At 53.8% G+C, this 22,633-nt stretch overlaps 1 protein-coding gene across 2 annotated transcripts in view; it reads right to left on the reverse strand.

The window, feature by feature from the left end:
* The window catches only part of PCDH19 (protocadherin 19), a 57,748-nt gene that overhangs the window by 27,915 nt on the left and 7,200 nt on the right, over positions 1-22,633 (reverse strand). Inside the window, exons 3-4 of one of the 2 annotated variants that reach the window (XM_080553354.1) lie at positions 3,759-3,817; positions 352-524 (exon numbers count right to left, since the gene is read on the reverse strand). In XM_080553354.1, coding sequence (XP_080409480.1) covers positions 352-524; positions 3,759-3,817 — 232 coding nt within the window. The remainder of the gene's footprint in view (positions 1-351; positions 525-3,758; positions 3,818-22,633) is intronic. The other variant, XM_080553355.1, reaches the window with a different exon arrangement.

Here is a 22,633-nt window from a genome sequence, read left to right on the forward strand (position 1 = left end):
TTCTGCAGGACCTCTCACTAGTGGCCCGCGCGCTCCGCCAGCCTTTGGGGGAAGCCATTTGGGCATCGCCTGCGCAGCAGGGAGCGGGAAGGGGGTGCTCTCCATCCGGAGGCACGAGCCCCACACTTGAAGCTGGTAATTCCTGCTCTAATCCCAGCTCCGCCGCTCACGCGCTGTCACACGGGTGCTCGGGGTTTTTCATCTGTGAAATACGGGATAATCCTAAACGCTTACCTACCTGACAGGCGTGGCGCGAAGATTAATTTCTATCTACGCGGCGCTCTGAAGATGCGCAGCCTTATCCCCAGCCCGCGCTAAGCTTCTCCCCGCGCGCCCGGGGCCGGGGCTCACCTGGCTCGGGGCCCTGGGACCCCATGGAGGGGACGCTGGTGTTGAGCACGTCGTTGACGGCCGTGTCGCAGTAGAGGCCGCGCTGCACGTCGTGCTCGCTGTCGGTCTGGTCACTCTCCTCGTGGCCGCTGTCCTTCAGGCTGTTCCCCTCCAAGTCCTTGAACGTGGAGCTGCTGGGGGAGACACGGCAGTGAGCTGGCTGTGCCACCAAGCGCCCGCACCCAAAACGCAGCACCCAGCTGTGGGCTGCTCGCACGTATGGTGCCAGCCCACGGGTCAGGACATGCGGGTATCGAGGAAGCTGTGAGTGAAACAGGGCTTAAGAAAATGGAAAATACATACACATCCAATGAGCTGTTTCTATAACTAGGCTTCCTCATGTTGCATTACCTAATATTAAAGTTAAAAAGGATCTCAACTTTAGCGTTTTAGGTTATAGGCCAAATCCTAATAGCTTCAAGTTTTAAAATAAAAGCCTTCCAGGAAACAGGAATTTCTCCTCATGATGACGATATCATTCCTATTTTTAAAAACAACCCCATGATTCTGGGTCCAAGTTCGCAGGGACTTTGGGGGAGCTGGCAGCAGTCCAGCTCCCTGACATCCCCTGCAGCTGCAGCTGCCAAGGCCAGATTGGGGGGATACGAGGGCTGAGCTGGTCCCAAATTCCTCATGTCCCTGTCCTGGCGGCCAGCCCGGAGGGGCAGGAAAGATCTGCATCCTGGGTCAAAAGCGATGTGAGCACATCGAGCGACCGGCACATCCCCACAAACGGGAGAGTAGCGGTGGGTCCGGGGCGCCCGCTGTCCTCAGCACGTCACGGGAGGGATTTTATAGCCCTTCTGCGAGCAGGATGGAGGGACTGTGACGTGGGGTGTCCCCTTCCCACCACACCTGCTCCCAAGGAGCCAGCGAAGAGCATCTCTCTGCACAGCGGGTGTCCTTGAGGGTGCGGGAAGCAGGGTGCAGAGGCACTGGCTTGGGGAACAGCGGCACGACGGCCCCAACAAACAGAGCGCCTCGCTGCGCTGCCCAGCATGGACATGGGGACGGGGCACGGAGGATGTGCACCAAGTCACCCGGCTACTGGCACCAGCCTAGGACCAGCTCTCCTCCTGGAACCTCAGGGGCCAAGAGGCTGCCAGTTTGGGCCCACAGAGAGCTGCATGGATGAGCCTCCTGCTGCCCGCCAAGCCCCGCGACACCCAGCTGCTGCAAGACAGGAACATCTCGAGGTGCACAAAGCGTGCCTTCCCCGGGGGCGCGCACACGGGCCGGAGCAAACGGGAAAGCAGAGGCAGATGCCAGGGGGAAAGGAAAGCGTTTGGGAAAGGAGGGCTGCCAGAGAAAGCACCCGAGAAGGGCGGGGAGGGAGTTGTGACACCTGCCCCATGCCCTGCCTTTGGCCCAGCGCCGTGCTGGCACGGCCCTGCTGGCTCCTTCGCTCCTCCACCCCGGGGCAGCCCGCACCCGTCGGGGGCTCTGCTTGCACCAACGGCACCGAACTTCCTCGCTGGCTGATCCGGGCCGAAATGTCAGCGCAAGGAGCGGCCTGTGCTTCAAAGCGCCGAGGAGCTGCAGATTTTCATTACTTTGTGAAGCCCTTTTGCGTCTCCACGGAAACCAAGCAGACCACCTACCAACCGAAGCTTTGCAAAGCACGCGAGGGGGGGGCTCTGAAACACATATAAATTGGTAAACCTTCAAACATCACCTTTTAAATAAAGATGTCCCTGTTGAAGCCACTGACTTTGATTCCAGGAAACATCAAAGAATTTTAAGTTTAAAAGCACTACAAATCTACAATTCATTTGTGTGTGTGTATGTGAGTGAGAGAGGCAGGCAGACAACACAGCAAAAGTACAAATGGATTAATTAAAGTGCTGGATTTGAGAAGATTCACTCACCAGAGATAGAAGAGCTACAACATCTTCATAAAGGCAAAGGATGAAAATGATGCCACAGTATGCTACAGAAAATATTTTTGTTCTTAGATGTCTGCACAGCATTCCTGGCATCCGTTGTACTTAAGATACAAGACAAAGGTAGAAAGCGAGGGGAAACGCTGTCCTACACGGTGTTGCTGTTCCTAATGTGCAGGCAATCTGTGTTACAATGCATTTATCTTTCCCGCAGTGAACCAGACCGTAATGCAGCAGCCACACAACACGTTTCCGCGGCTGACACTTCTCTAAAGGATGGGCAGGTCTCAGGGAATCAGCGGCAGCAGCATTTCCCAAACAATGCCGTGCCGGAGTAAACCCCGCTGTGGCAGGTGGGAGCGCTGCTTGCCTTTATGTTAGGTGTGAACAAGGAAAGATTAATAGATTTGGTTTTTTCCAGGGTGCCTGCAGACTGCCTTATGAGGAGCGATGTGGCGCAGGCAAGCCATCTCTCGCAATCACATTAGCATCGTTAAACATCACACGCAATGCAGGCAAATATACCTGCCCCTCGCTAGCTGAACCCAAGTTGCTTAAACAACGCGCTTGCAGCTCCCATAGTCCTTATATTTTTAAGATGTAAACAAATGGGATCGCAGCCAGGAAGATAATTGGATTTTTTTTTACTGCTCAGAGCACACCTGAACAAGCCAGGGCTCGCTCCTTCTCCTCGCTGCATCTAAGCAGCATCCTGCGGCTGGGGTGAGCTGCCCACGGCGGTACCTGGCCTGGGGTGCCGGGCCCTTCGCAGGCTCCAGAAGAGGCAGTGAGGGAGAGGGCAGGCGGGAGAGCTTCCCGCAGGGTGACGCTGGCCACTCGTTGGTTTGACATGACCCGGGGGAAATGAGTGGGCTTAAACTGGGTCAGTGCAGGCATGAACCCACTGGGGACGTCTTCGCCACTGGGAGGACACCAGCAAAGGCAGGATTTTATCCAAAGAGTTAAATTTACCCATAGGTAATTGCTAGGTTGCAACTGAACTGATGATTTGCTTTTTTACCCCTGGAAGGGAAATCTTAGCAAAATGCTGTTTTGCCTCGGTATTCAAACTAAAACAGTGAGCATGCATCAAACCCAATTGCCTGCCCCCAAATGAGATTTTTTTTTTCCCCGCCTCACATGGCAGGGAGATCTCACCATCCAAATCTATCATTTTATTCTTGTGCATTCAAATAGAATAAAATCTATGAATTTTAAAGTTGTCAGGGTAACAGCGCTCTACCTAACTCGCTGCAAGTTCCCAGTGTGAAGGAGCCAAACAGAAGAAAAAAGACTTCCCTTTATTGCAAACCAAGAGCAATGGGACTTAATAGGCAGTAAATACCGTTTTTAAAACCAAATGAAAACTCTTGAAACATTTTGCATATAAAAAAAAGCAAGTAGCATATAGCACAGTGAGAAAGAACATCAAATAATCTGGATTTGGCTGGGCAAACCAAAGGGCTTTCAAGCCAGCCTACATACCTCTTTATTAAATGAGCTCTGCTGTTCACGTAGTTGGAGTCAAAGGAGTAGTTCTCAGTCTGGAAGGAGGAAAAGAAAAGGGAGAGGTTACCGGCTGCTTGCTGTGGGGTCGGGGGCAGGCGGGCGCACAGGGCCCTCTGCGTCCTGTACAAAGCAGCAGCTGCCCACGGGGCATCGCCCGGCACCTCGGTGAGACCGGCACCTCGCCTCGTCCCGGCACCTCGTCCCGGCACCTCGCCTCGTCCCAGCACCTCGGTGAGACCAGCACCTCGCCTCGTCCCGGCACCCCGCCTCGTCCCGGCACCTCGCCTCGTCCCGGCACCTCGTCCCGGCACCCCGCCTCGTCCCAGCACCCCGCCTCGTCCCGGCACCTCGCCTCGTCCCAGCACCTCGCCTCGTCCCGGCACCTCGCCTCGTCCCAGCAGAGCCAGCACCACCCCCGGCACAACTCCGGCCCCCGCCAGCCTTCACACGGCCGCGCACCGAAAACCAGGCTGGCTGGTGACCACAGAACAATTTGCGGAGAAGGAACAATGTGACTGCGCTCCGTTACAAAACTAATTGCTTTTAATTCCCTGACGGACTCGGTTCTGTGTGTGTCAATTTGACTGAAAGTTCAAAAGGTATTTTTCTTATTAGTGTATAATTAACATGTTAAAATATTTATTGCATAGATATGTAAATGCCAGCAAGGTAATCCCCTGCCGGAGAATTTAATGTGGGCACTTTTCTTTGTTTTAAATCATTTCATTTGCAGAGACAATGGGCTCTGTTATTAAATAAAAAAAAAAAAAAAGACAATGGGTGACATGGTTAAAAGTTGGAGGGGAGCAAAAGAGGGGGAGAAAAGTCAATGGATTTGTCATTGTAGGCAAAACTCACTGACAAACTCCGTCGCGGAAACACCGTCTTTGAACCTGAGATTACACAGCCTGGGCTTTCTGGTTTTCATAGCCGGGATGGAACAAAGAGAACTGGCTGAGAAAGAGCAGCCAGAATACAGGGGAAGAGAGCAGGGAGCTACTGCCCCTGAGAGCCACGCGTTGGGATGCAGCGGGAGCCGCGTGGTGGGACGTGGTGGAATCCTCTTGGCGGGGATGTGGCGGGAGCTGCGTGGTAGGACACGGTGGGGGCTGTGTGGTGGGACGCGACGGGAGCAGTGTCCTGGGAGCCACGTGTTGGGATGGAGCGGGAGGCATGAGCTGGGACACGGTGGGATCGATTCCATGGCCGGACCATGGCAGGAGCCGTGAGGTGGGATGTGGCGGGTCGGAAGCGGCGTCCTCCGAGGCCAGGAGCGGGGAAGGGCCGCGCGCCCCAGCGGCCCCATCCTGCCCTCCCGCGCTGCCTTCAGCTCCTGCTCGCCCCCGCCCCACGGCCGCCCCCGCTCCCGGAGAGCCGCTCGGGGATACTATGGCCTGTTTTTACGGCAATTATGAACATGGTAAAAATAAATGCATGCATCTTTAATGTCTCAATAAATAAAGGAAAGCAGAGTCTGCTGCTAACGTAATCACAACGGCAGGATGGAGGGAGCGGGGCCGCTGCAGCAGAGCCGAACGGGAAATCCAATCGTACCCTGGCTGAGGTTATACTGCTGTACCGAGATAATAAAGCAAAGGCAGCGTTGGTTAAGTGTGACCTTTTCTGAAATACAGCACAATATCTAATTTACCAAACAGGAGCCTCCCAGAGAGAAACATGCAAGGATCTGCGAGCCGGGGGAGTTGGCCTAGCACTCAGCACAGCTCAGTTATTACTTTCACATAGTAATTACTGCTGTAGAGTCACGCAGGAGATTTACTGCACAAACTACTGGTCCCTGCAGTTCTTGCATCCTTGTTCCTGCAGCACGACTTTGATTGTTAAAGCGCTCTGCGTCTCCGTAGGAAACACACACATGTATTTTTAAAACACACAACGCCGGAGATTTAAACGCTGCAGAACATTTCTGATCCCGTCTTTGCTCGCCAGTCCTGCCGCTGCCAGCCCGGGGGGAGATGCCACCATACCCCGGGATCTCACCGTGGCACTCCCCGGAGGGATGGGGTGATTCCCAGAGACCAGGGCTCTGCAAGGGGGCTCCGGCAGCCCTGAGCGACGGAGGGCAGGAGGGATCGGAGGCAGCTTTGGGTAAGCAGAGAGCAAACGTCAGCGCGTGCCCACACATCACAGAGCTTTTAATGCGCTCAGCTCACACACAGCGCTCAGCTCCACACAGGCCAACCTTCAGCACCCAAGAGCACCCAGGGCCACCTGCCAGGAAGCTCAAGCTGGTTTCACCAAAACCCCACCGAAACATCACTAACACCCCACCAAAACGCCCCCGCTCTCGGTCCTAACAGGCCGGAGGAAACGCTGCGCATGCTGCCATCCATCCCAGCTTCTGCTCCGGCCCAGATCCAGACCTCGCGCTAGATCTGGCCAACAACCCTGGGAGCTTTGTTACCGATTTCTGATAAAGTAAAAAAATAAAAAAGACAAAACCCTGGACCGAGCAAAATCATTGGCGAACGAGCAGTCCCCCAGGCTGCAGTTTGGTTGCCTGCAATAACGCCCCCCCCATGGGGACCCCCTGCTCCACGCCTCACCTGCTGCTCAGGATGCTCTGCACCACCTTGCTCCGGAGGATGCAACACCAAAGACGTAATGGAGCGGCTCCTGGGGGGCTTTAATCATGCCCAGGGTCTGTCCCCAGACTTCAAACCCAGCACGTCACTACAAGAAGCACTACCAATGCAAATCCCTTCCAGATACCAGGCAGGGCACGGAGCAATGTGGCAACAGGGACAGGAGCCGGGTACGCTCCAGGTGCTTTACGAGGCAGCCCAGCAGTTTATGAGGGCTCTCCTCAGCTGTGGGATTATCTGTCAAGGTTATCTCCATGCAGGCTACGCGATCAAAACAGGAGAATAAAAAAGGAATGAGATTTTTCATGGAGGAGGGCTGTTTTATAGTTTGCATTATTCAATCGAAGTTCACTTGATTTAAATCTAGTTCATCCTGCAAAGTGCAATCACTTACAAACAGAGGCAAAACGACTGGGAAGAACGTCTCCAACATGTCAACATTTTAATTGGAAAAGAACACGCTCCCTCTCTTAATGAGGCGCCAAGAACAAAGTCAAAGCACAAAAAAGAGGGCCAAGGTAAGGCTCATTTTTGCCGATGAAACACTGTGCTCTTCATAACATGCATCATCGAGAGTCCAGCCCCCTTTTTCTTCATTATTTTGGCAAAAGCAAACAAACCGTTACTTTCTTAATGATCAGACCTGCTCCTGTAAAAATCAAAGGGGAGAGGGAGAGAGCCCAGCCTGTGTCAAGGGCCTCCCTCCCGATGCTGCCAATTCTCATCTCCTGCTCGTCTCAGTGTGAATGAAGGATGCTCAGCGCTTGTCAGGATCCAACCCCAAGCCGGCGTGCTAGGAATAAACCATATATTCAAGGCATGAGGAAGCGCTGAACAGCATCTAGCATGGAGTCTGCGGCGTCGGACCGCATTTCTAGCTTGCCCTCCCCAGGCAGGCGTGCTCGAGGCAGTGCCATGGGGGCACGGCGCTGCTTACCTGGGTCCAATTCAAAAAATGCCTTTAACTGCTGCCTTAGCAACACAAACAGAAATGCAGCAACAGACCTACTCGGAATCAAGCAATCAGCAGGGAAATTTTAAACTTTTTTTCTTCCCCAGCTGCTGTTGAGGACTGCCATTCCCATTACGTTTCAAGAAGATGCACAAGCGCCGGTTCAACTCTTCGAATCACAGAACGGATTCAGGTCCCTTCTGGACCCGGACGTTGGGGGGTGACAGTGACTTGCCCTCAGCAACAGGGAGCTGACCTCATCTCTGCTCCCGCTCTGCCTGAAAAACCAGAAGTGAAAGCCAGGGCGTCCCGAGGCAGCTAGGAAGGGAGCTAGGAGGGGAGAGGCGGTGCTGACGGGAAGGCCAGCGGGGCCAGGGACCCGGCGGGGAGCCACCACCTCAAAGAGGCTGCGGGGGGAAGCTTACAACCCGGTTCTCCAGGAACGTGTTAAGCCGCTATACCTCCTCACCTCAGTAATTCAGGGCCTGTTATTCCTGGGTTTCAGCCGTGACGCAGAAAACGTACAAATGAGCATCTCTAAAGGCACCGAGGGGCCTCGGTGCTGGTGGCTCGGGGTTGTCACATCGGTCCCCAGGCAGCAGGGATGCACAGACACCCAAAGTTCCTCCTGACCCGAGGCGGGGGCACCCGTCCCCCTGTGCTCCTGACCCACAGTACAAATCTACAGCATCTCCACACGGGCCGCTGGCTCTTCTTCTCACTTCGGGGTGAAAACATTTCCATCTTTCTACAAATTACTGTAAACCTGCTGCAACCTCCTGCCAAAGCGTGTAGGAACCCTTCACGAAATCAGCTTCATAAAAATGACACATTTAGCGCCACTTTTTCAGAGTTGCCCCTTGAGCCTTTTTTTTTTCCTACATGCCTTGTTAATAAAGCTTGCATGTCACACTTTATTACTAGAAAACAACGTGGACCTTCCTCCCAGGCTGCAACGTGCATCTCTTGTTGGGGGTTTCAGAAAATCCTCCCAAAATAGGCAGCGGCTCCTCTGCGCCAGCCCCCAGCTCTGCACGGGGAGCCCGGCTCTCCTGGCCGCCTGCCGGTGCTGCAGGAGGATTCGGGGACCACAGCCACGTCGCAAAACCACGCGTGGCCCCCACGATGGGGAAGGCAGGGCGGGTGATGCTGGTTCTTGCGTCTCCTTTGCGCCTCGGTCCTGCTCTCCACAGGCCGATCAACCACAGACTCCAGCATCTGTAATAAAACTGTTGCTGCCTGATAGGAAATCGCACCAACACTGACTTCTTACGGTCTGAGCTATATTGTGAGTAATACGGGATACATGTAAATTAAATAAAAAATCTGGAGCTGCACTTGTGAAACATGAATAATTTCAAAGTAGGGTCAGACGAAGCCTTGATCAGTGATGGCTGGAAGTCATTATCAGTGAGCAAGCTGCTTATTACACCATGGGAAATAAATAAGTGGTCTGAGACTCCTTCCCACCAAGAACAGTCGCAGCACAAAACGCAACCTCAAAGCCGCTGTCACTCAAAGCGCCCGAACAACCGGCCCCGAACAACCGGCCCCAAACAACCAGCCCCGAACAACCGGCCCCAAACAACCGGCCCCAAACAACCGGCCCCAAACAACCGGCCCCAAACAACCGGCCCCAAACAACTGGCCCCAAACAACCGGCCCCAAACAACCGGCCCCGAACAACCAGCCCCGAACAACCAGCCCCAAACAAAACCAGCCCTGCAGCCCCCAGCTGCTCGCCCAAGGCCGTCCCAGGGAGCAGGGACAGCATCATCCACGCTGCCTCTTACCCAGAGGTTGCTTTACCTCTTCAGCTGCTCTGTGCTGGCCTCCGAAGACAGGCAGGAAGGAGGCAGAGGAAGGAAAAGAGGCCTTTAAAAATGCCACCCGTCCGTCTGGGTGCTGGTGACGGAGCGACATCCCTTGTGACACCCATGACCATGAGCTGGGGAACCCCGGCACACACATGAGGGGCACCCAGCACGGCCAAGGATGGTTTCTCACCTGGTTTCTCTACAGACCGGGACAGCTCCCGTGTGCCGGGCAAATCCCAAAGATCTCCCCCGGCACGCTGCCGGCTGCTGGGGAGGACAGCACTGCCTTCGAGCATCAGTCAGAGGCCAGGAGCAGCGGTGACAGGACAAAGCAACAGCCCCAAACAAGACCCGGGAGAAATGTGAAGCCATTTGGTTATTATTAAGGAGTATGTAAGAGCCAGTCACCTGGGGAAGCCTGGTAAAGGTTAAAAGGATCTGACCTCTGGCATCTCCCTTTGAAGCCATTTTCCTATAGCCTGGCTTACTGCTAAAGCCCGTAATACATGAGATTGCAAACTGTAAACTAGCAGTATAGTGTCTCTGAAAAAGTAAGTGCATTTAGCGTCCGATATCGATGTTTTATAATTAGATATAATACAGCAGATCATTTTCCTGCCCCTGATCAATGAAACCATGGTTGGTTTTTGGGTTGGGCTTTTTTGCAGACACTCTGATTGCTGCCTAAACCAAATGGAGCAGTGCCTCGCTCAGTTCAGCAGGAACAAGCAGAGACGAGGATGTGCACACACAGCAACCATCTAGATTTACTATCCCTGAAATATAAACAGAATATTTATTCCTGACCTTTTAAGTACTAATTCCAAATTTAATGAGGCACAATGAACATTCCTCAGAGCCAGACTCCATGGCTGCTTAACACCACCAACCCTCTAATTATTACTGCAGCTTAAATAAAGGGCGTTTGGTTCTGATGGACATTATTAAACACTGAAGGAACTGAGTCCAGCCTCCATTTTCTCCTGATAAAATAAAAAGCATTTCAGAAAAATCACTGGGAGAGTTCAGCCTTTAGCATCACCCTGCTCATCAGAAATGAGCAAAAGTATCAAAACAGATTGCATTACGGCGCTGCCGTACCCGCTAATCCGCTCTGAACTCCCGTCCCCTCCCCAAATATACACAGGCTTTCTCATTTTTGTCTGAAAATGGATCGGAGGCAAGAGTAAAGGAGCTGCTGTGATGTGATTTTAAAAAGGGTACGGGATTAGAAACCCAGATTGAATCCTGAGAGCGACGACACACAATGAAGCCATAATTACACTCCTGAAAGCCGCAAATAATATCACCCGTTTGAATTTGTCAACATATCAGAAATCTACAGTATCGTTATGGAGAGCAAAAATGCAATAATAAAACTCCTTCTATTCATATGGCACCTACAATCCAAAAGCTCTTCAGAGGCCGGCGCACACAGGCGGCCCTCCAGCAGCCACCGCCGCGCCGGGGGCCAGCCGCCTGGCACCGGCACCGCAAAACCAAAGGAAAAGCAAAATATTGACCCAAACGGGGGGTATATTTTCTAGGCGAGAGCAAACAAATGCCTCAGGTGGGACGAGACTGGCCAGCAGGCTGGCGATGCCCTGTCAGCCACCAGAAGACCCCGAGTGGCTTTCGGGGCAGGGGGACCCCCAAAAGCAAGGGGCAGGGGGCGACGCTCCCCCCCAGACAGGCTGCGCGCGCCCTCCCAGCGGCCCCGTGGGGCACAGCCCGCCGCAAGCCGATACCCCTGCGGGGATATAACAGCCGCTAAACCTAACGGCAGGCTCTTCCCATCACCTGGGCCTGCCGCTCGCAGCTGCGTAATGGATATATGGACGCCGTTTCCACCGTGACTGCACCCCTCTCTAAGCAGTGCAAGAAACAATCTGGATCTAATCAGCAGCCCTAGGGTAATGGGGCATGACTTACAGATTTGTTAAAAAACCTTTCAGAACTGTCCTTTGCCTGCCTCCTTCCATTAGGAATGAAAACAAATATAACAGAGGGACCCTTTTTTCAAACGTTCCCATTGCTGGAGCTAAATAAAACTCCCTGTCAGTCACCTTCTGGAGTGGCAGGCCAGAACAGTACCTTTCGTAGGGAACAGGAGAAATCAGAGATATGTCACTGCAAAAGAAAAACCAAAAAATCGTTGCAGACGAGTTAAAAATACTGAGGGCGTCAGCCGCAGCCGCCAGCTCCGTTTTGGGAGCGCGATTGCCGTGGCAGCCCAGCTTCAGCTGAAATTCCCCCGACAACAGAGGATGATGAACCTGAGCCGAACCGTGCTGCTCCGCGCCAGCGGGTGCTCGCATCCTCTCTTTGCGGTACCCGATGGGAAGGGATCTGCAATGCCCACCCCGGCCGGGGGAGCTCGGCAGGATCCCGCTGGCTCTGCAGGGAGACGAGTCCCCGGCACGCCCCACGTCGCCTTCCCCATCCCGCTCCGTCCCCACGGCGGGGGAAATACACCCGGCGCTACGAACACGCCAGCAAACACAGCCCGTTAGTTATTACAAAGATGCCAAAACCTTACTACTTCTTGTTCCTTCCAGTTAATGTACCATAGCCGAGGATGAATTGCTATTACAAGGAACTAAAAATAAAAATGTTTCAGAGGCCGTAATTGGCTTGTCTTGTTGGGCTTTTTAAGGAGCCAAAGTACCAGTTCCAGGCTATTAGCCCTAAGGTTGTAGGAGAATGGTGTAAAATATTTCTTCATTAAAACCCTACCTTCTATATAGAGGTGTTTTTCTTTGGGATTTTTCTCCCTTTCTTTCTTCATTTTTTTTAAAAATTCTTTTCTTTTTATACGACGCATACTAGCAAAGAAGCTTTAGTTAAAAGAGGGCTTTGAAAACCCCTAGGTGATAAAAATAGAGAAGACTCCTTGCAGCTGGAGAACCGGTCAGAGCCTTCAGTCATGGATTCAGGTCATTTTCCTGCAAAGTTTACATAATATTCCTGAACCACGTCTGTCATCTTGGGTCGTTTTTAACAACCAGCACCAAATCCTCCAGGCAAGCAGAGAGCACGGGCTGGGGACCGCCACCAGGGTGGGACAGGGCCCGCTGGCACAGGGTCAGCATGAAGGAAGCGCGCGAGGACAGGGAGCCCAGACAGAGGGTGGCCGGTGCCACTCAGCTACCTGCGCCTGACGCTTCCCAGCAGCTGTATCTGCAGCTGCACAAGCTGTGGCACTGCTAATTATAACCACGGCAGCACAAGCCTGCGAAACACCAGCACGCGCCGAACGCCGCCTACCTGCCTGCCAGCTCCCTCCCACCACCCCAGCCAGCAGCGGCAGGCGGATGCCACAGGCTCCTTCCCAAACACCTCGAGGCCTGGCACTAACGCTGACAAAAGCCACACGGGGCAGCCGGTGGTGTCCAGGGTACGATTTATTCACTGGGTGCTCCTTCTTTTTTTCTTTTCCTTTTTTTTTTTTTTTCTTTTTTTCTTTTTTTGTCCTTTTCAGGCTGTTTGGTGCCACTTCGTTATCAGCAGCATCGGTTACTGCCATCGCTGGGTATCAGCAACAGCAATGACAAAACCAAAATCATTTATTCAGCAAAACACTTGTTTTGAAAGAAACAGATGCTGTGCCTGAGCGAGGGCTTGGAGATTTGGCACGAGACAGCCATCCTGATGAGGCACAAGCGACACACGAGCAAAACGACAATAATTCACGGTCATTTAAAGTGGCTTTAAAACTGGCTGTAAGTTCTGCCACTTAGAGCCCGCTCTGGTGGCCGCCGGGTCAGAGCACCTCGGTGCTGCCCTCTCCGTCCACGAAAGCATTTGTCTGCACGGAACTGAAATCAATAATAATGGTAATGTCAATACTGACGCTGACCAACCTGCACGTAGCACCGCGCAGCCCTGGAAGCTCAGCCGAAGGATTACAATGCACCCTTTCGCTCTCTGGTTTTGCACACTTTTCCTTCCAAAACGACAGCCCAAGATATTTACTGCTTTGGTTTTGCGATTTGAAGGTTACTGCTAGAAGAAGAATAGATCTGCTAGGTACAATTGCTATTTTTTGATACTGTCTAGGCAATACCTTGTTAAAAAGGGCAAAACAACAGTTATTAATTACCCTAATTAACCCAATTCATAAGACACATTTGTGTAGCTGTCATGACAACTGCTTTGACTAACTTGCCAAGAATAGCTTAGCTGTCCATTCAAATAAATCCCTGATAATTGCTAGTCTAGTTTACTGGGCTTCTGTGATAATAATAATTAGTGCTACTGTACAAAAGGTCGCGCTAAACAGTTTATGAATGATGCGTTTCGCATGGTGATTACATGAGTCACCGGCGCCCGGCGAACGTACACAGGCGCGCTTCCTACGTGGCGAGACGTGACGGGGCGGGAGCCGGCCCCGGCTCCCCAGCCCGCAGCACGCGCAGCAGGCAGAGGGGAGCGGGGTAAAGCCACGGGGTCGGAGGCAATCGCAGGGCCCTGCCGCCAAAACGGCACAGGTCTCCGAAACGGCTGGGGCAGGGACGGAGGCAGCGAGCTCACGGGTAACGCAGGACAGCTGTCAGCTCCGCGGAAATCTGTGAAATCACCCCGTTCGGGATAAATTCCGATTAAACGCCACGTACGGCCTTTACCGACCGTCCCTTGTTACCTACCACAGGGGGCACGTGGATGCAAAGAGGGTCTTCATCTTCAAGCGTTCGCCCGCTGCAGCACCGTCCTCCCGCCTGAACTTGTGGTTGCCGGAGGAGAGCACCGCGCACACCCCAGGCCGCCGCCGCGCTCGCTGCCGTCACCAGCGGGGCGAGCGATCGCCCTGTCACACGCGGCAGGTTATGACTCCAGACTGCATGCAGCAAGGCCAGGCGAGCGCTTAAAACGCCGTTACGGTGTGAAAAGCACGGATGCAGAAATGACACCTCGGCTCTCAGCAAATCCGTTCCCCAAGCACCTCCAAGCGCCGCATGGGTTTCCGTCGTGATAACCCCAGGAGCCAGCACAGCCCAGGGGAGAGGGGCCGAGTCCCCACCTGCCAAACCGAAGCCTGGTTAGCGCATCTTCCTTTTGGGGGAGGACAGATGTCAGGTCCCCAGAAGGATCTCGGTGCTACAGGCTGCGGCCAGGCCCGCCGCGCTCACCACTCGCAGCCAAAAAGCACATGCTAGAAAACGAGGGGCTTTTGTCAGAGTGACGAGGAGAAATTGCAGAAACCTGATGCCGAGCAGAACCTTCCCCGAGTTTTCCCATGTGAAGTTTGCAGCTTGGTTCAATATGTTAGTGCCTAATGAAGGTTTCCCCCATATTCTGCAGGGTATAATCATTCTCCTCCTAACGAGCATGTGTTAATGGCATATTAATGCTGACAACATCTAACTGTGGAGAACAAGAGAGGAACATACTCCAAAACTCATTTCAAACACAGGACTTCATCGCGGGCTAAGTGGGCCGCAGCCCAGGGGCGCGCCTCAGCCAAAATGCCCTATTTCCCCCCAAAGCTGGGACACCACCAGTGCGGGGCAAGAGGGAAGCAGGACCGGAGGGGAACTGTCCGCAAAGTCTTGGAAAAGCCTTTTGCTGGGCAGGCAGGTCTGGATGTTGGTTTTGAGCCAACAGCCACGTGACTTTGACCAGTAAATGTCACCGAAGCTGGGTCCACGGAGAGCATCCAGATGCGAATCCGACGACAACGAGCTGGGGAGGGAGCAGGTGAGTGGAGGCAGGTGAGTCCCGAACCCGGGAGGCTGCGAGCCTCCCACCCACCGGGGTGCCGGGTTTGCCAGACAGAGTTTGCACGAGCTCTGATGCACGAAAAGAGCACACATAAAACGGGCGCTTCTCTGGCTTTTCTCCTTCGTTAGCGTTTCATCCCCATTCGGAAGAGCAACATCCGAGCGCTGCGACACCAGCCTGGTTATTTTCCACGAGACTGTCCAGCGCTGCCCAACATACACACACCACCTATATCATCCAAGCATGCAGGCCACTGGGCCTTATACATCACCGCAAAACACAGACAGCTCCCAAAAAGTGCCATTAATCTGCTCTGCCGGTGCGCTGCCCGCACTAAACGCTGCATGAAGAGGCAAAAACCTAATTCTGCAATTGTTAAACTCCTCTATGCTCACACCACCGCATCCATTTAGATTTCCAGATCGATAATCGATGCTGGAATCAATAGCAGGGAATTTAGCTACATTATAAAAACAGTAAAATCAGCCAATAGTGAGAAATGACTATTGAGTCCTGTGTTTTCTGTACTCACTTAGCCTAATAATGGTGAATGATATTTTCCAAGTACATTATTCAGCAATAAAAACGCAGAATTATTTGATCTCTTTCTAACCTTTATGATTCTAAGCACTCCTTTTGACCCAGATTGAATGAGGCAACATCTGCAGAGCCTTTCACGAAATTGTACTCTGCATGCACTATTGTAGGTCCGCTGCCAAAGATAAATGTTATTATTTTAAAACCATCATCCTACTAATAGATGAGCAAACGCACTGCATTAGCATAGCCCGCAGATCTCTAGCACTGGTGAGAAAATGCCAGAGGGTTTTTGCTTAATGGAATTTTACATACCTGACTTAGTATGGGTTAATGCAATCCACCAACACAGGAATTTTAAAACCTGCCCTGTGGCATACACCTGCCTTTACAAAAGATGGTGTAATCCGAACAAGCTCCACATCCCCGTGAGAACGACGAAGGATTCACGTCCAGATCTCCTGTGGCCAACGGGACGTGGAGACAAAGACCTGGTCTGCGCAGCTCCGGCAGACACAGCCTGCTATCGATGCCAGGCGGTATTTACGGCGCTTAAGGAGGGAGCCTTGCTGGGGATCACCTCGCCGTGCTGAGCGCTTCCATCCCGTCGAGCACAGGGAGCACGGCGCGGGATGCGCGCTGCTCCACTGCTGCTTCAGAGCCTTTGCCAGCCAGTGGAGGGGACGGGAACCAGCCGTGATGCTGGGTTAAACAGGGACTCACTTCCAGGCTAGGTAATAATCGCTCGTCCAGCTGACACAAGCCATTACTTCACTCCAAATTTAGACTGGAAGCCAGACTGAGACACTGAAGTGATGACACCGCAGCCTCCTCTCCAGCTAATCTCCCAACCAGTGCCACATGCAAGCGTTGCCCAAACAGGAACGGCAAAATTGGGCCCAAAGTGTGGCTGGGGACGTCAACGGCCTCAGTGTCTCCTTGCTGAGGCCTGGAGATGCTCCTGGGGAAAGCCGGAGGCTGGCTGGGAGCTGGCGCCAGAAGGGACCCGGGACAGGGTCTGTGCCCAGCGGCCCCGCGCTCGGTCGGTGAGGGCAGCGCTTCGTGGAGAGCACCCCGCTCACTGCGAATGCCGAGCACGCTCTAATTTGAATTATAATTACACTTATAAGCACACAGATTACAGCTATTTATGCTACAAATAAGACCATCCTGTATTTTAATTAACAGAAAATGATTGGAACTCAACTATAGCCTCTGCTGGGAACAATATCTAATCATTTATTTAAGCGAGGCTGTGCACAGCCCCATATGCAACCTGGCCGGGCAGCAGTAGCTGGTACGGCTGCTGACACCCTGTATCTTATATATATATAAATATACATATGAACCTTCAAGGGCAGCGCCAATGCCTCCAGGAAAAGGCAGGAAGGGAGAAAGGGAGGGTTGGAAGGTGGAAAAGCACTTTTGCCACTGGGATGCTCCATTGTATTGAAAGCAGCTCCATCCCGACATGAGACTGACGGTGCGGTGCTCTGGGGCCCGGGATGCGTTGTGCTGCAAGTTTTTGTGTCGCAGTAAGGGGCAAAGGGAATCACAAGACCTACGCCACCACCGAGCAGCATCACCGGCCCTGCAGCGAAGCAGGGGGGGCTTCTGCAACATTTTGCCCTTTGGGTCTGGAAGGGCAAAGCGGGCAGCACCGGGGTGAATTCCCAAACACAAACACATTGGCTGACTGTCAGGACAAATCGGAAGGGCAGAAGCCACTACTGACCGTCCCCGTGCAACCACGGAACAACTTCCCAGAGGAGAAGCCTCGTCCCTGGAGGGGCTCAGGGCTGTGTCTGGGCCAAGCCTGGGCAGCTCCCGGGGGAGGCAGGAGGCACGGCCCTGCGGCATCGGGGCAGGAGAAGGGAGCCCTCCGGGGACAAGCCCATCTCCGTACATCCAGGGCACATCTGGCCGAAGGCAGGAGAGAGGAGGCTGGAAGGGCACCTGGCTGAGGGCTTTCTGCAACTCCAACCCCTCCGGAGGGGCTTCAGGAGGTGGCAGCTGACAAATACAGCTCTTCAAGGAGCCGAGCAGATGTGCGTGAGGTTACCCAAAGGAGACGTGCGCTTGGCCTCAAATATTCCTTTGCATGCATGTGCTTTATGCAAAATAAATTACAGAAAGAAACCACAGAGTTCATGCCGCTCAATACAACAAGAGCTAATTTGGAAGCTACTATACATAAGGCTATAAATAGCGCGCAAGACCACCCTTTTGACACAATTACTTACTGTAGGTCTTTCCTAATTTAAGGGAAAAGTCTTATCTACCATGTAAGTATACTCACAGGACCTTTTTTTACAGACTCAACAAGTAAAAGTTACGCATCAGAAATATGCATCCAATTCAAAATTACTAGCAGCCAAACAAGATGAGCTGCTATACTTTTGGTAAAAGTGAATCATAACACCCAAACAAACAGCACAGAAGAAAATGATATATATATATAGCTATATGACAAAATATATAGTTATTTACATAATTATGTACAATATTTAAATCTGTACACTTCACATACTTACACGGATACATAGCGTATAGCACATAAGATATAACCAACAATCTCTAATATGGAAATACAACAACAAAAGCACTTCCATTCTGAGCACTCCGGGTCCTGGCATCAGAGGAGGAGCTCTGCCTTCATGTGCAGCTGCTGGCACCACACCATGCTCTGACCCCGTTTCCCCACGGACCCCACGGCAAATGCCCCCAGCCCCACGTGGTGCCCCCGGCGCAGGAGCCGAGCCGTGCTGAAGCCAACGCTTGCCGGAGGCCCGGTGCGGGAAGCGTGCAGCCAGTGCAAGCCCTTGCTCAACATGAACGGGAGCTGGAGTATTTATCTCCGTTGCAAGGTATTCAGACGAATTTTTCAACACGGAGAGCTGGAGGCGATTACAGGAGATGCGTAATTGGGATCGGCTGACCTCAGAGCGGAATAGGACTCCGCTCGTTTCCACTGCATCGCCCCCGTGCTGGGAGAGGTCAGGGAGCGCCGATGACACCCGGTGTCCACCACACCCCGACGCCTCCCTGCTGACCACCGCGAGCTCTCGTGAGGCTCTGGGTGCCCATCCGAGGGTGCCATGGGGGTGGCGGCACCGGGTGCCCCCGCATCACGGCACTGCGGAGACCCGCTGGGGACAGCCGCGGGTGCCACCGGCTACCCAACGCCTGCCCCGCCACCACCTGCAAGGGTCGGCAGAGCTGTCCTGCAGTTTCTTGGTGAAACCCGGGCAGCTCTTGGCTATCCCCAGAGCCGGAGAGGGGAAAAAGAGTGGCAGTCTCAAGCTGAAAGCATCCCCGGTCTTCGCCGGGCTCCCGGAGAAGAAAGGCTGCCATTAGCTACCAGACAGAGATGCTCACGCGCGACAAGGCAGACGCGCTAATTAGAGACGTGACCCGTGCTTGCACATCTCGGTGCAAATCAGAGACCAAAAAAGTGCTGAGTTACAGTGACCTCCCAAGGAGAAAACAAGACTGGCAACGTTTGCTGCGAAGGCAGTCTTCCGACTAGTTGAACATCATTGCTGATAATGCTTTAATTATTATCTCTACTTAAAATAAGCCTTATTTCAACAGTCTGGCATGTCTCAACGCTGCAAACTTTCTCCGGGTCGGAAATTATCTCTTTTTTTTCTTTCGTTCTACACGCAGTATTACTGAGAAGCAAGCCAAATCCCTTCCAATTATGTATCATGACGCTTCCCTAGTGTTACACTAAAGCAAGGCCCTTCACTTATAAATGGCATGGTTTATAACAAATTGTCTGTTATACCAGACAGAAACTGATTTCCTCAAACCGAGCATATTAAAGTGAGTACATTCATTCTGGTTGTAACACACAAAATGTGATTATAACAGACACTTTTGGGGCTTTTTAAGGCTAGCAGAGAAGAGGAGGATAAGCTGGAGGGGAAGAAAGAATTGACAAGTAGAGAAATGACAGAGAAAGAGGAACAGCCACGCTGATTTCATTTCTTACAAAACAAAAATCTTTGTATGTCGTCGAAATGTGCTTTAGTTAACACTGCGAGATAGCCAGAGCAAAAACTGCCTGTGCTGCCTGAAACGAAAATTGCTCTATTGTGCTTCGAAAACCATTTCCTACAGTGAGGAGAACGCTTTCCAGGTAGTAAAAAGCATATCTGAAACCACCGGGGCCTTATCCTGCAACTGTTGCTCACTCAAATAATCCCTACTGCTACAGGAAGCCCTGGCGAAATCAGTGTGAGTGAGGATTATGCAGGAGTGTATCGAGGTTGGGGGATTAGGCCAGGATTACCACTAAAACCAGTAATTCCCCAACTTACTGCCGGTGGCTGCCAGCGCAGGAGGCAGTGGCCGCGACCTGGCGGCACCCACACACCACAGGGTATTTGCGTCCCCCCAGGGGACCACGTGGAGCAGGGGGGATCACGCCGTGCCCGTGGGATGCTCCCCATGCCCGTGGGATGCTCCCCATGCCCGTGGGATGTTCTCCACGCCTGTGGGATGCTCCCTGTGCCCGCGGGACGCTCCCCGCCACAGGGCAGCCCGTGACACTAGGGTGGTGTTTCCCAAAGTGGTGCCCTCCGAGAGAAAAGCGGGGTGTCAGACCGGCCGCGGCAGCACGGGTGCAGCTGTTGCACACACACCGCTTGCTTTGAAAGTCAAAATCTGGGCATGCGAGTGTTACCCAAGGGTGGCCGTTCTGCATGCAAATTGTGTCCCGGGGATCCTAAGGCGCTCTGCATTCAGACCGCCTTCCACACCACCCCAATGCAAAGTGCATTTTTATCGAGGAAGCTGCCTAATGGCTCCCATTAATTTTGATTTTTAATCTCCTGGTACAACTCCCAGCAATATACATGCAAAACCCGACAACAAGCCCTTTCGGTTTCAAAGCTGACTTCTCCTCGGGCTCAGCAGGAAGAGAAAAGCACTCGGCAGCAGCAGAAGCCCTGCCCGGCAGTGCCCTCTCAGCTCCACGCCTGCTGCTCTCCCTGCTGCAGCACAAGCCAAAACACGAGCCGGGGCCAAGGCCCGCGCTGCCGGCCGTGCTCCGGGGGGCACTCGGTGCCTCCACCACGGCCTGCGGCTGAGGAGATGCTTGAGCACCGTGCCCGGCCCCAGCCAAGCCCACGCGGGGCCGCTGGCACCGGGATGTCCCACGCCAGCTCCCCACGTCCTCCTGGCAGCCCTGGCACCGCACAGCCCAAAAGGGGAAACGCTTTTCGAGGGTCGTCCCGTGCTTTTTTGCGTCCTCGGAGCCGGGTTGAAATTTGCGGCTCTTTAATCCTTTTCTGGATCAGCGGAGGAACACGGGAGCAGGGACGAATCCAATTATCACCGGCACGGTGTGGCCACGGCCCTGCCACCGCGCATCCCGCTGCCACGGCGCAGGAGACGTCTCCCGAAGAGCAGCTCGCTCCGCAAACAGCCCGTCCTCGGGGACTTTTATTTCAAGGTTCCTGACTGTTAAAGTAAATGAGCCTCACATTAAAGACCAGCTACACATCAAGCCAACGCAAAGCCAGCCTCCGCGAGGACGGTGCTCGGTTTCAGAGGCAATCACTTACTCGCAGACACGAGCATCATATGCTAACTGACACCGCCAGCTACATGTTTACCTCTGTATTTTATCTTTTATCAAGCGATGCTTTGCCTTCCCATCAGCACGGGAGGAGAAGTCACTCCTAGGTGGAGCGTTAGCGCTATCTCCCTGACACTGACACCTATTAAAGGCTCCCGGGGGATGCGGCGGCCGCCTCGTCACCGGAGGCACTTCCAACCAGCCCCGACAAAGTCCTACCGAAGGCGCTGCAGGGAACAACTTGGCTCTGACGGGGAAAGCTAATCGCTCGCTGCCTTCCTGGAGGCTCTGGGAACTCCACACTCGGGCCGGCTTTGTATTTACTAAACCAGCTGCACCTGGAGGCGTGCACCGCTAGCATCCTTCCCCAGGATATAATTACAGCGAGTAGCAACCGCTACCGAAACGACAGAGCGGTGTGGGCGCATGGCAGCAATGCTCCGACGGCAGAAGCGGGAGGATTTGGGCGGTGGGATTGCGGGAAGGCGCCAGAGGACCCAGGCCAGCTCCTGCAGAGGAGGGGGGCAGGAGGAGGACGCGCGCTTTGGGCACACCTGAGCAGGTGCAGCAAGCCTGGAGGAGCCTCTGCAGGCCGCACCTGAGATGGTGGCGGTGCACAACAGCCCCCGTCTGCCTTTGGGGCTCTCTTTGGCAGTTCTTGTGTCACCCTGCGTGGTGGGACAGGGCGGTCACTGTGGTCACCGCTGAGCCTCCAGATGCTGCGCTAGGCACCAGGCAGCCTCACCCTCAGGGGGCACTCGGGTTTTTAGGAGCCAGTTGCATCCTCAATACCAACGGGATAACTGCCCTTGCAACAGCTGCAAACGTACCACAGGGGATTTCCAATCAAAAAATGAAAAAATCCTTCCCTGAAACAAACATCCCAGCAGCTTCCAGCTGGGATTTCTCATCCCCTCACCCCAACCCTGCCCTTCTGTACAACAACCCCAGGGAGCGAGCCCACGGCCCCGCCATGTCCTCCTGCAGGAGGCTGCCGTGCCCCAAATCAGCTCCACACCGTCAGAGCCACGGGAACCCCTCTCCGTTATCCGCCGGGGCTGGGACAGGGCTCCGCAAGAGCACCCAGTGTGGAGGGAGCCGGTCTTTGGGCCGAGCTGGGAGGCCTTCAGCTGCCCTCCTGCGTGCTGGTGGGGCTGCCACAGGGCGCATTTTTGGCTGACACTCCAGGGCAGCACAGCAAGGCACTCGTTAGGAGAGACAAATTCATTTCTCCAGGCCAGGTACCAGCACTTCACATCCTGCCTCAAATGGGCTGGGAGAGGGAAGGGGCGAGCTGGAGGCAGAGGGAAAGGGAAGCGTTCCCCTCCACAGGTGCCCTGGCCCCGCAGTCGGGGAGTGCACGGGGCGGGGGCTCTGGAGCACCGCATCCCCCTGGCTCGTCATCCCAGTGGCAGCACATCCCAAACCCAAGGCATCGCTCAGCAAGGAGCGCATGTGAGCATCGGTGGGAATCCCCAAACGCGGGGACGATGGCTCCCAGGGAGCAGGCGGCTCCGGCAGCAGCTCTTCTGCTGCATTCGGCCGGAGACAGGCCTAACCCAAACCGCTCCGATTTGTGTGGGTCGAGTCCCTGCCTCTCCCCACCAGAGCCTGCTCAGGTCTACGGCTGG

Source organism: Anser brachyrhynchus (assembly GCF_964034855.1).
Source record: "Anser brachyrhynchus genome assembly, chromosome: 13".
Taxonomy (NCBI): Eukaryota; Metazoa; Chordata; class Aves; order Anseriformes; family Anatidae; genus Anser; species Anser brachyrhynchus.